Source organism: Gadus morhua, chromosome 7 (assembly GCF_902167405.1).
Source record: "Gadus morhua chromosome 7, gadMor3.0, whole genome shotgun sequence".
NCBI classification, from domain to species: Eukaryota; Metazoa; Chordata; class Actinopteri; order Gadiformes; family Gadidae; genus Gadus; species Gadus morhua.
Genome location: NC_044054.1, coordinates 34,059,979 through 34,072,578, shown reverse-complemented (window position 1 = coordinate 34,072,578; position 12,600 = coordinate 34,059,979). Strand labels below are relative to the sequence as shown.

Below are 12,600 nucleotides of genomic sequence, written 5' to 3'. Positions count from 1 at the left end.
GTGCGTGCGTGTGGTGGGTAACACTTTACAATAAGGTACCTAAAAACATGGGTAAGGCCCTGGACGTTACTCATTCGTTGAGTAAGGCACACCTGTTGCTCGTTGACCAATCAGTGGTCAGCAGGTTAGCGTATGCTCAGTCTGATCCACAGTGTCGTCCAATCACAGGGAGAGGGTTGGGCTCACAGAGGGAATATTGCATTGGGGATCAGGAAATGGGAAGAGTGTGTGTGCAAGGTGTGTGTGCGAAAGAGTGCGTGTGAGCTTGTTTGTGTGTGTGCGATAAGCATGTGATTGAGTGAGTGAGTGAGTGGGTGAGTGGGTGGGTGACTGGATTTAAAAAGTTATTGCTCAGAGGTGGTGTGATTGAGAGGAGGGATATGGCTGTTTTAGTGATGTGGTTGACATGGTGTGAATGATTGCGACTGTTCGTCTGAATTCTGCATTCTCTGTTCGCAAACAACATGAACAATTATTATGATTGTAAAATGACAATTTTTTACTCGGAAAGTGACTTTTGTGCCTGGACAAGTGAAAAGTACACACACACGCACACACACCTTTGCTGTTGTGCAAGCTGTGATGGACACTTGTAGACCAACACTATTCTCAATTCAGTCCATGCTAATTTTATTTAAAGTAAAATATTTACAAGCCAGGGCAACATGTTTGTGTTCGGCTGTATGGCTCTGTTGGGAGAAACTAGAATAGATCTCACCGAACCAAATAATCTTAACCAGATCTATTCAACAAGCTATTTTGTTTTGCAAGAGAATATCGTAAAACTATCATCATTACCCTTATTACAAGGCTAATATAGTTATTAGAATGAAGGATAATAAAAAATCAAGCTGTTGAGAATTATTTTATTAAACCTTAATTACCCTTCATTATAAGGCTTACATACTATTAGTAATGAAGAAACTTATTTATCTACAGATCTTTATATCCTCCTTTGCACCGCTGCATCTCCAGATACGTAGAGCTAAAGGATGCTACACCCTGAGTCTTGTTATCTGTGGTCTGTGTGTGTGTGTGTGTGTGTGTGTGTGTGTGTGTGTGTGTGTGTGTGTGTGTGTGTGTGTGTGTGTGTGTGTGTGTGTGTGTGTTTGTAGTCTTGTGTTTTTTTCCATGTCATCATAATAATTATTGAGTGTATTTCACAATATATTCTCAGCCATGGCAACATGTCTGTATTTGGCGGGATGGCTCTGTGGGGGAAACTCCCCGGCCGTCCGAGCAGCCTTGAAACAACACATCCCCATCAGGTCAAACCGTTTAGAACGCCCTGGACCAGAGATCTGAAGGGCTTCGCAGGCCGCTTCTTAAAGGGGACCAATTATGCTTTTTCGACTTTTATGACCTATAAACGTTGTTATAATGATTGATAGTCATGTTTAACCATACTAAAGTGTCAAATAATGACGTACATGCATTTCGACGTGTTCCCTGCTGACAGTCTGGGGTGGCTGTGCAGAGCGCTAAACACTCGGTCAGGACAACGTTTGCGTTTCACTTGTTCACATTTCCGGGAAATCATCTACGTGGAGGCACTCCTGCCGTGCCCCCATATGCCTGGTCAAATCTGCCCGCGCGCGCGCTTCAAGGAAGGTAACCAATCACAACGGAGTTGGGTTGGCAGAAGGGGGGCGAGGGGGCGGAGAAGGACGAAACCGAGCATGACAGAGAATGCTGAAAGCGCCCAGATGAGAGGAAGAGTTTCCCGAAAATCGACATCGTTTTTTGTGCATGTTTAAACATGACTATCAATCATTATAACAACGTTTATAGGCCATGAAAGTCGAAAAGCATAATAGGTCCCCTTTAAAGGCGCCCCCTGACCCTAGCCCCCCAAAGGGAGGGAAACCCCCCCTAATATCAGGGAACCTGGAGAAGGACCCCAGAAGAGGGATCCCTCTCCAGGGATGGTAGGAGTGCAATAGGAGCCCGAATAATGTGCAGACGTAATGGTAGCATAACAACTGCTATCTGACAGATATCCTCTATCCATCGCTATCTCTTGTCTTTATAGTGCAACACTTAAAAGGCATTGCTTTATTTATTTCATGATTTTGTTTATATGTACTTAAAGGATTCTTTAAGTACACAGAGAGAGAGAGAGAGAGAGAGAGAGAGAGAGAGAGAGAGAGAGAGAGAGAGAGAGAGAGAGAGAGAGAGAGAGAGAGAGAGAGAGAGAGACTTGAAAACTAACCTGGGGCTGGGGGAGGCTGCACACCCTGCTGACCAATCAGTGGTCAGCAGGTTAACATACGCTCACACTGATCCAATCCCAGGGAGATGGTTGGGCTCACAGGGGGAATATTGCATTGGGAATCAGGAATTGGAAAGAGTGTGTGTAAGTTGTGATTGAGAAAGAGTTCATGTGAGCTTGTTTGTGTGTGTGCGTTGAGCGTGTGAGTGAGTGAGTGAGTGAGTGAGTGAGCGAGTGAGTGAGTGAGTGAGTGAGAGGATTTAAACAGTTATTGCTCAGAGGCAATTTGGTTGAGAGGAGGGATATGGCTGTTTTAGTGATGTGGTTGACATGGTGTGAATGATTGCAACTGTTTGTACGTCTGAATGCTGCATTCTCCGTTCGCAAATAACATAGACAATTATTACTGTTGTAAAATGGCACATTTTTACTCGGAAAGTGACTTTTGTGCCTGGACGAGTGAAATTTAAATGTACTCATCCCAGGAACAAGGCCTCATAAAAAAATACCTCATTAACACACACACACACACACACACACACACACACACACACACACACACACACACACACACACACACACACACACACACACACACACACACACACACACCCCTTCGCTGTTGTGCAAGCTGTGATGGACACTTGCAGACTAACACTATTCTAAATTCAGTCCATACTAATTTTATTTAAAGTGAAATATTTACAAGCCAGGGCAACATGTTTGTGTTCGGCTGTATGGCTCTGTTGGGGATACTGGGAATAGATCTTACCGATCTTCATTTCCTCTTTTGCACCGCTGCGTCCCCAGATAAGTCTACAGGACGCTACACCCTGAGGGCGTGTTCACACAGGCAGTTTTTTTATATTGAAAAACACCTGACCCGGGTGGTTTTTTACCAACTAAAAAACTGACAGGGTGGTTTTGTCAAGTTCATTCTCGAGCAGAATGTTCTAGAGCCAACGTTGCAAATCAGTTACCGCATCAAAGTGGTTTGACTACGCTACAGTGTCAGTTACAATGTCGAGGATGAGAAAATTAGCCCTTGTTTTGGCGTTAGATGACAACGACGAGGATAACGATGAACCTTCCCGTTTGTGGGTGCATGACATAAACCGGGGAGCGAATTTTTTTTTTGCAGGCTGGGACTTGTTGGCTGGGACTTGGCTCGCTGGGACTTTGTCAAAGGGCTTGTGTGAAAATCACGAACGCAAATGAATTAAACGTTGTTATAAATCAACACGAATAATGTGACACATGACACACATACACACCAACTACACGGCAACACTATAGCTACCTTTCAGTAAGTACAAACCTTAGCTCACTCGTCTAAAAGCCCCTTTGAAACTGTTATGTGTCACGGGGGCTACTGTAGTAAATCCTTTTTGTATTTATTATATTTTATAACGTTATGTATAGCGCATCGGCAAATGAATTAAACGTTGTTATAAATTAACACGAATCATTTTAGCAATAATGGGACACATGATACCCACCTACTATACGGCAACTCTATAGCTACCTTTCTGTAAGTACAAACGTTAGCTCACTCGTCTAAAAGCCCCTGTGAAACTGTTATGTGCCACAGCCTGGGCTACTGTAGTAAATCATTTTTTTATTTATTATATTTTATAACGTTATGTATAGCGCATCGCAGTGCTTTCGGCAGCTGGTGATTGTTTCCAAGTTATTTTTTTCTAATTGTTGTCCATCCATGTCTTGATATTTCCATTAAGATTCCATTCTGTTCTGTTTATAGAAGTAGTGAGCATAATGGCAGGATTTATTAAAGCTTGCAGCATTTGCCAGACCCATTTCAACTTTGAGGAGATGGAGCTGCTGGAGGTTAGGTGTAGATGGATAAGAATAAATCGTATGATTTCTGATATTTGTTCATAGTGGTTCTTCTGCCACACCCCACAACCAATTACATTATAGAAAGAAGGGCCATAAAATCTGTAGGCCTATCCATAGAATATTTTCGCGTAGGGCTAAATTAATTTTAATATTGATTTTCACCTATCAATCCACCTACTGCAATATAGCTACCTTTCTGTAAGTGCCAAAACAAACGTTAGCTCTTAATGCTAACTCGTCTAAAAACAACTACTGTATAACATGTGTCACACTATTGATACAATGATTTGTGTTGATTTATAACAACGTTTCATTTATTTGCGTTCGTGATTTTCACAAGCCCTCTGTTCTCACAAGCCCTCTGACAAAGTCCCTGCGAGCCAAGTCCCAGCCAATGAGGGATGAGTTCCCTCATGAATATTCACGAGCTTCCCGCTACCACCCTGCAAAAAATAAACTCGCATCCGGCGACGGCAGCAGTACGGGGCGTTTCATAGTTTGATTCGGGAGCTACGGTTTGATAATGCACGGTTCAGTGCGTATTTCAGACTCGACAAGAGTCAATTTGAAACCTTGTTGCGCATCGTTGCGCCTTCAATAATAAGGCAAGACACCCACATGAGGCAAGCCATCAGTCCAGAGGAACGACTCAGCATTTGTTTAAGGTAAATCCGCAAATATATTTATAAAAAGGACTATGAAATCAGACGCATGTCTCGTAGCTTATTTTACTACTACTACTTAAAGCGCTTTGAGTGTGTGAAAAGCGCTATATAAATTGAATCTATCATTATTATGCCTGCAAATGAAATAGAAACGGCTATCTATCTGCTAACGGCTACAATCAAGATCAACAGGTGTATGTGTGCTTGCTCAATTGTTTCAGACTAAACTAAATATCACTCTTTGGGCAGGTATCTGGCAACTGGCGATTCATTCCGGTCCATCGCTTTCGCCTTCAGGATGGGTGCCAGCACGGTGGCAGGCATAGTTAATCAGGTCTGCACAGCTATTTGGGATTGCCTCCTGCCAGATTACATGCCTATTCCGGACAAAGCAGCGTGGAGAAAGATAGCCACTGGATTCCAACAGCTGGATTTCCCTAACTGCCTATTCCGGACAAAGCAGCGTGGAGAAAGATAGCCACTGGATTCCAACAGCTGGATTTCCCCAACTGCCTAGGGGCAATGGATGGGAAACACGTCGTCCTTGAGGCTCCTCCCTCCAGTGGCACACTCTATTACCATCACAAAGGCACTTCTTCCATCGTCCTTCTGGCTGTAGTCGACGCCAGGTACTGTTTCAGGCTTGTTGACATCGGGGCCTATGGAAGAAACAGTGATGGGGGAACCCTCTCCTCCTCCGCTTTTGGTACTGCCCTACGGCAGAACACATTGGGTATCCCGGATGACTCCATCCTCCCAGGGGCAGAACATCTTGGCCCGATGCCTCATGTGTTTCTGGCAGACGAAGCCTTCCCCTTGCACCGTAACATCATGCGCCCATACCCTGGCTACAACACTGGAGAAAAAAAAGTGTTTAACACCCGTCTCTCTCACGTGCGCAGAATGGTCGAGTGTGCGTTTGGCATGCTGGCATCCCAATGGAGAGTGTACCGTCGGGTGCTGTGTGTCTCTCCAGAAGTGGCAGAGAACGTGGTAAAGGCCACCTGCATGCTCCATAACTTTCTGAGGTGGGATGCCAGCACTACAATACCGGCTAGGTCATCTACTGGAACATCCACAGCTGAGCCATCACAAGGTCTCCAGAACGCACCTCGCCTTGGCACCAACAATGCTGGCAGAGATGTTGTGGCAGTGAGGGAGAAGTTTGCTCAGTACTTCATGTCTGAAGCTGGACGAGTTCCCTGGCAGGATAACATCTAGGCACAAACACAAAATGGTTGCACTTTTGCACCAATATATTAACATCAGTGCAGTACAATTTCCAGCTATTCCATTTCATGCATTCATTGCATGTGTATGTATATATATATATATATGTTTATTTATGTTTACATTTATTTATTTATATATATTTATTTATTTATATTAATCCTCTATACAGTTCTCTACATTTATCTTTTTATTTTACTTGAATCCTGTTTTACTTATATTATTATTTCTACTTTCTATATTAGCTAAGAGTTTATTGTTTACTGTTTTTGTTTACTTTTTATAGTTAGTTAGTTAAGAGTTTATTGTTTATCTTATATTATTACATTATATTATTATTATTGTTTGCTGTTTACTTTTTGTTTTACTTTTTATAGTTATCTAAGAGTGTATTGTTTATCTTATATTGTATATAATTTAATATTGTGTTGTGTTTCTTCTGTAAACTACTGGACAATCAATTTCCTTGAGGGAGTCATCACAAAAGGATCAATAAAGCCTAATCTAATCTAATCTAATTTCATCACCAGCAAACACCAGATGATGTGGTGAAGTTGAAGTTTTCTCTGAATCTTGGAAGCAGTACCACACCCATGAACGATAAAGACATAAGTTTAAATATATTTTTTTATACCCAATAGAAATTGTGTGGCTCCTATGTATATCAAAGTGGGTATTGTAGTGATAAAACAAGATAAAATGTTAAATCTCCTTCAGAATATCTAATGTAAAGAAAGACGTACAAAGCAGATGGTTGTGTTTAAATGTAATAATTTAATTTAATAATTTCATTCATTCTCCAAATTCGATTTCATAAAAAAGAGACTGCATTCTACACTTTAGCAATGCCTGTTTGCGAGGCTCCAACCTTGCCAGTGTGGGTGCAAAGCTCAGCAGGAAACGCTCATGCTCATTCTCCTCTTTAGCAATGGCACTGAGGACCTGTTGCTGATAGGGGGTTATGGTTGCAGTGGCCTGCCTCTTCCTCCCTCTTTGAGCTCTCATGGGCCCGAATTCCTGCTGCTGTTCTTGTTGAGGTGGCTGTGGGGGTGGAGATGGAGAGGGTGGGGGCCTAGATGAATGAGGTGGGGGCCTAGATGAACTGCCATTTGAAGAACCAGGCCCAGGTTGACTACTCATTGTGTCATCCAATGTAATCTGTCAGGTAAAGGAAACACGGGACAAAACACAACATTGCACAAAGCATAATTTTTTTTTCCTTCGCAATCCACATGATTAAACACAGGACATAGTCATACAGCTGATAAGCTTCACTCGTTTGATTTAGCCTACAATTATGAATTGGCCTGTTCATCATGGCACATAGCTCAATCTCATCTAGTCTTACCTCATTGTTTTCACACATTGCATTCAAAATGCTCTCTGCTGTCTGCCTTGGATGGTCGAAGTTACTAATTGTGAGTCTTTCCTGGACATAAGGCTCCAGGAAAGATAGTATTTTTACATATTTCCAACTGTGCTTATGTCCTCCCTCCGATCCACTCCTCCTCTCCTTCATTTCCTTTCTTTCTTTGCCGTACTTGCCTCTAAGGTATTTCCATTTGTCACGGCAATCCTCCCCTACAGTGAATAAAAGTAAACAACAGGCTAGGATTAAGCCCTACCAAGACTTTCGCTAGCAGCTACAAACAGCCCTCAGCTGTGCCCTCAGCTGTGCGAAAGCAGCGTCCCTAGCAACCGGACATCTTTGACATCGAGCCGATAAATTCTTCCTAATAACTATAAAACTAAAGATCAGACGAAATCACTGACTAAAGATTATGCAAGTAAAAAGTATATTTCTCGCTAGAAATGTTATTAGAAACATGTTTAACGGTGATAACTGGATAGTTTGTTAGGTGAGCAGATAAACATTAAAATGAATACTTACACTAATGTCCCAAAATCCCACCGATCGTCCTCCAGATACTCTCCTTGTGATGTATGTTGTGGTATAATTTGTTGGTCATGTCATACAACTCAACATGTTCACTGACAATAACAACAAGTTGCTCCGTCGGGAAAGACGTTTGGGTCGCCATTCTTGTATTTCCAAAGTTTTTCCTATTGACGTAGGTTCTCGTTCATTGGTCAGCTGTCAAAAAACTGCCTGACGTCGGGTGCTTTTTCTTGGCGAGTTGAATTTATCCCAACTTGAAAACCACCCAGAGCAGTGAAAAAAACCCGCTGGCAGCGGTGTTTTTAAAAGCACCCAGGATGTTTTTACAAAAACACCCTGTATCATAAGAATATAATGTAAAACATCCACCCACACCTGAAAAAAAAAAAAAAAAAACTGCCTGTGTGAACACCCACTTGAGTCTTGTTATCTGTGGTGTGTGTGCGCGTGCGGGTGTGTGCGTGCGTGCGTGCGTGCGGGTGTGCGTGTGTGTGTGCGTGTGTGTGTGTGTGTGTGTGTGTGTGTGTGTGTGTGTGTGTGTGTGTGTGTGTGTGTGTGTTTTTGTGTGTGCTGAAGACCTGACTCTTGCTACGGCCTACTCCCCCCGCTCCAGCTCCAGCCCCCCTCTCTCTACACACCAGCTGCCTTGTCATAAGAATGTCAATCACTGAATGACCACCACATGTTTTGATATTATATATTTTAATCTATTATCCATTTACTGTTTCCCCTGATCATTGTCTCTTTTTATCTTTTCAACCTTTCATTATGCACATTAGGGCTATATAGTCCCCTGTTCTGTATGTAGGCCTGCTATTACCACACACACACACACACCCACACACACACACACATACGCACATAAACACACACGCGCACACAAACACACACGTACACTGCTGAAAACTACTGATGTATATTACAAATGGTCAGTAATAGTGATCCACATCCCACTTTCAACCGACAGGATATATTTCCAAGGACATTTTTTGTTTTAATTCAACAAAGGATTGGACTAGGACATTATGATTGGAAAAACAACATGTTGTCTTTCTGTGTGTGAAGCAGTGGCGGCTGGTGGTTTTTAAAGTGAGGGAGGAAGGACTGCGCGCTTGGTTGCCATTGGCCTGCTTGCACTGTTGGTGTATGGTGGCATAAGAATGTGAGACTCAAGTTGTTTCAGGGTGTTTTGGTGAACTACAAAATAGCAGGGAGGGAGTTATGTGAACAAAATGTATACAAAGCCACCAGTGGCATCACTGTAATTTGAGAAGGAAAGGATGCAAAGCATATTAGTCAAATCAGGCCTACTATTGATTTCTAAAAGTAAATAAAAAAATCTGGGCCTATAATTGGGCCTATTTTTGCCCTCACTGACTGAAGTTATTTAGCTATGTTTATTTTCAGTTACAATTGCTTGTAATGCTACCAGTAAGTCATGCGTACCTAGCAAACCATGTAGCACTCACAACACTGACGTTGCCATTACTTCTGATGACCTTGATTTTGGGAAGTGGTCTACCTCTTTCTGAACGAATGGAATGTTTTTTGTAATAAGACGTTAACAATGTCCTCCGTTTCCAATGTTTCCATTGTGCATTTAGGATCTCGCTATCGCAGATTTCACTTGCTCTGCGTCTCTCAGACTGAGCACCGCGGCAATGCAGACCGGGTTTGTTATCGACAGCGTTGCCAGATTGGGCAGATTTCCCGCCCAATGATAATTTTTCCAGCCTAACATGGTTAAAAGTAGCCCAATTGGGTGGGAAATCGGACCAATCACTGCTCAACATCCAGGGATCCTGCTTATTGGTTCATAGCGCAGACGGATCGATTTTTGCGCGAATCAGACCCCTTAAGGTCCCACCCACTCAGAGGAGGATTTTCCTCCTCTCTCCCATTGAAACCCATGTTATCCACCGGCCGCCAGTACTTTCGAGAAAATGAATGGGAGTGGACGGCGGCGAAGGGAGGACGTTCCTCCCTGAAGTAATTGTCAATAGGCGATAGGGGGTGCTAATGTCCCTTTACCTAGGGAAACGAACATTATATATTCAAAGGCAATAAAGTAGTCATATTTAAGGGCATTAATTCATTACAATAGTCGGGGCAATCTACATTTTTTATTCTCAACAATTTTAGGGAGGATCTTCCTCCCTCTCCTCAATGGAGAAGCCTCCACTGGTGTGAAGAGAAAGGGAAAGACAGAGGACTTCTATACTTAATGCTGCATTAAGGACCAAAATGATGGACAATAATTTGAAAACATACTAGTCTAATAATATGTGTGAATGTACGTCAAGTTCGATCATTATTTACCTACATGAAACAAAAACAATGAATAAATCAAACAATTGCTTTAAGTTGGGAAAGAAACCACATGATCAGATAATTTGAAGTAATACACAAATTAAAGGCCTTAAACAATATCTTTTTACGAAATCTGATATAAAGTACACCAAATGTAACCCATTATTCAAAAATTCTAATTCAATGAGCAAGACCCCTTATCAACTGGCCCTGAAAACCTTTGGTTCAAATGTGACATTCAGTCATGTTGGAACAAAGGGTTGTTTTAAGGTTGGCAACATAACAGTTATACATACATCGATTAATTTAGCCCTGCTAAAGATAGTCAGTGCTTTACAGGCCTCCCAGACGGTGTGACGGGGACGCGTCTGAACAGCGCTCTCACCCTGAGCCGGATCTCTTTGGTTCTAAAAGAGTAAATGATGGGGTTGAGGACCGGCGGGAGGCAGGAGGACAGCGACAGACACAGCACCCGCTGGTCCGGATCGATCAGGCTGGAGTAGAAGCCAATGGTGAAAATGGTTAAAACAGGAATATAAAACACAGCCACCAGTATGAGGTGTTCCACGCACGTGGTGAGCGCCTTCCCACGACTTGCCACCGACTGCATCCTGAACACGGTGACCAGGATGCTGCTGTAGGAAAGGAGGATGAAGACGAATGGGCCCAATAAAATGGTGATGCTGAGGAAACTGGCTACGGACCAGTGCAGCGAATTGTCGTTGCACGCCAGTCTGAACACGGGCGCGTAGTCGCAGAAGTAGCTCAGCACTCGGACGGAGTTACAGAAGGACAGTCTTTTGATGATCACAATGGCGAACAACGTGGCCCCCATCGTGTACGACCACGTGAGAGCCACCACACACGACATGCTGAGCAGCGTGTTGATAGAGTTCTGGCGCAGCGGGAAGCAGATAGCGATCAGGCGGTCGTAGGCGAGGACGGCCAACGCGAAGGACTCGAGCGACACAAAGGCGTAGTAGGTGAACATCTGCAACAGGCACACGTCGAAGGTGAGGAAGTTGTCTTTGACCAGGAACGACTTGATCATGCCAGGGATGGTGCAGGAGTTCAGCACCACGTCGATGACTGCCAGGTTGCAAACGGCCAAGAATTTGGCCGAGTGTAAATTGCGGTTTGAAGCAATCACATAGATCAGTAGTAGATTGAATAGCACAGTGATGATGTAAACGAGAGACAGAAAGATGAAGTAAAGATTGATAGAAGTGAACTTCTCAAATGCGATTAAATAGAAACCTGTGGGATGGATGAGACCGGAGACATTCAGGCCATTCCCAAGGAAAGGCATAGTTGAACTTCAGGCATCTGGTTGGTTTTAAGAATGGGTTTTAAGAATGGAGATCTGAAAGAAAGAGACAAGGAAAAATGCAACATTCAATTTAAAATTGCGGGTTTCAAATACGCTTACACTAACAAACACAACCAAATGTAATCCAACCTATTAGTGAAATAATGCTTTACATAGACAAACGGCCCCTGTGAAGCATATCTTTAACCCTGCTTACCGGTAGATGTTGAGAGACGGTTTGTTTGGGTAGGTCAGGACTGAGTAACCTGGCCCTGACCTACCCAGTGATCAAATAGACCTTCTGTCGCCCCCCAGAGACACAGTGCCGTCCCCTTATCACGATGGTAACGCCTAGACAACTCAAAAGTGGAAAGGAGAGAGAAAGGCCAATTACTCAGAGATATTCCATTGAGGCTTATTTGCTCATAATTCATGTATCTAATTAGTATTTTATAATTCAAGGATAATTAGGTTATTCTGCTATGCACTTCCAACTTACCTTAATTGTGTTTCAGGTTACCTTTGTAAATAGTATTCTAGTCAAACTTGGAATGGGCTCAGAAACAAATAAAAAAACATGGCAGCCTTAAACTGATACAAACGTGTAACTTTGTGCAACATGTATCAAAAAATCTGCAATATTTGCAAACAGTACTGTTAAAACAATACCTTTCAAATAATATAAATATTTGGGTTCAGTTCCAGTTCAATGACATTAGAACCCTGATCATGTATTTGTCTACATGCAAACTGAGGTTCAAAATACACTATAGTAACCATAACTATTATAAAACCAAAAAAACGATGAAATCGTAGAAAAATTAATGTAATGATACTTAATATCAAAGCTTGGTTGCTGTGCTTGACTTACCCTACCCTACTCTTATTCTACAACATTTCTGATACGTGTAGATACACAATATTTTCAATGCACATTCCAGATGAGATGTGTTTCCTAAAAGAGCTCCCAGTTTTTGCTCTTTCATTGATTTATTACTTCTGGGCAATACCTGCTTTGTTCGTATTTTATCTGTAGATTCTCTGTCTGTTTTTTTCTTTTCAAATTTTAATCAATGTTTAAAAATACCAATTAGCCTTATTTCCTGACATTACC

General features: G+C 42.4%; 1 protein-coding gene and 1 long non-coding RNA gene across 2 annotated transcripts; both read right to left on the bottom strand.

Moving 5' to 3' along the window:
- Nucleotides 1-2,255: 2,255 nt before the first annotated feature.
- LOC115547162 (olfactory receptor 6N1-like) lies at nt 2,256-11,486 on the bottom strand. The gene is made up of 3 exons (XM_030361131.1): nt 10,528-11,486; nt 2,813-2,843; nt 2,256-2,279 (listed from the first exon to the last, which is right to left on the bottom strand). The coding sequence occupies exons 1-3, from the start codon at nt 11,484-11,486 to the stop codon at nt 2,256-2,258; spliced, it is 1,014 nt and encodes a 337-aa protein (XP_030216991.1).
- Nucleotides 6,721-8,244, bottom strand: LOC115548004 (uncharacterized). The gene is made up of 2 exons (XR_003977458.1): nt 7,859-8,244; nt 6,721-7,125 (listed from the first exon to the last, which is right to left on the bottom strand). It is a non-coding gene; the product is annotated as an uncharacterized LOC115548004 (long non-coding RNA).
- Nucleotides 11,487-12,600: the final 1,114 nt, after the last annotated feature.

Excerpts from the sequence above, each read along its gene's own strand:
- LOC115547162 (XM_030361131.1), bottom strand. The coding sequence starts at position 11,486 with ATGCCTTTCCTTGGGAATGGCCTGAATGTCTCCGGTCTCATCCATCCC. Across the intron at positions 2,844-10,527 it reads AGACGCGTCCCCGTCACACC|CTTGCACAACAGCGAAGGGG; the intron begins GTCTGGGAGGCC and ends TGTCCATCACAG. Across the intron at positions 2,280-2,812 it reads GCGAAGGGGTGTGTGTGTGT|TGTGAGCGTATGTTAACCTG; the intron begins GTGTGTGTGTGT and ends GGATTGGATCAG.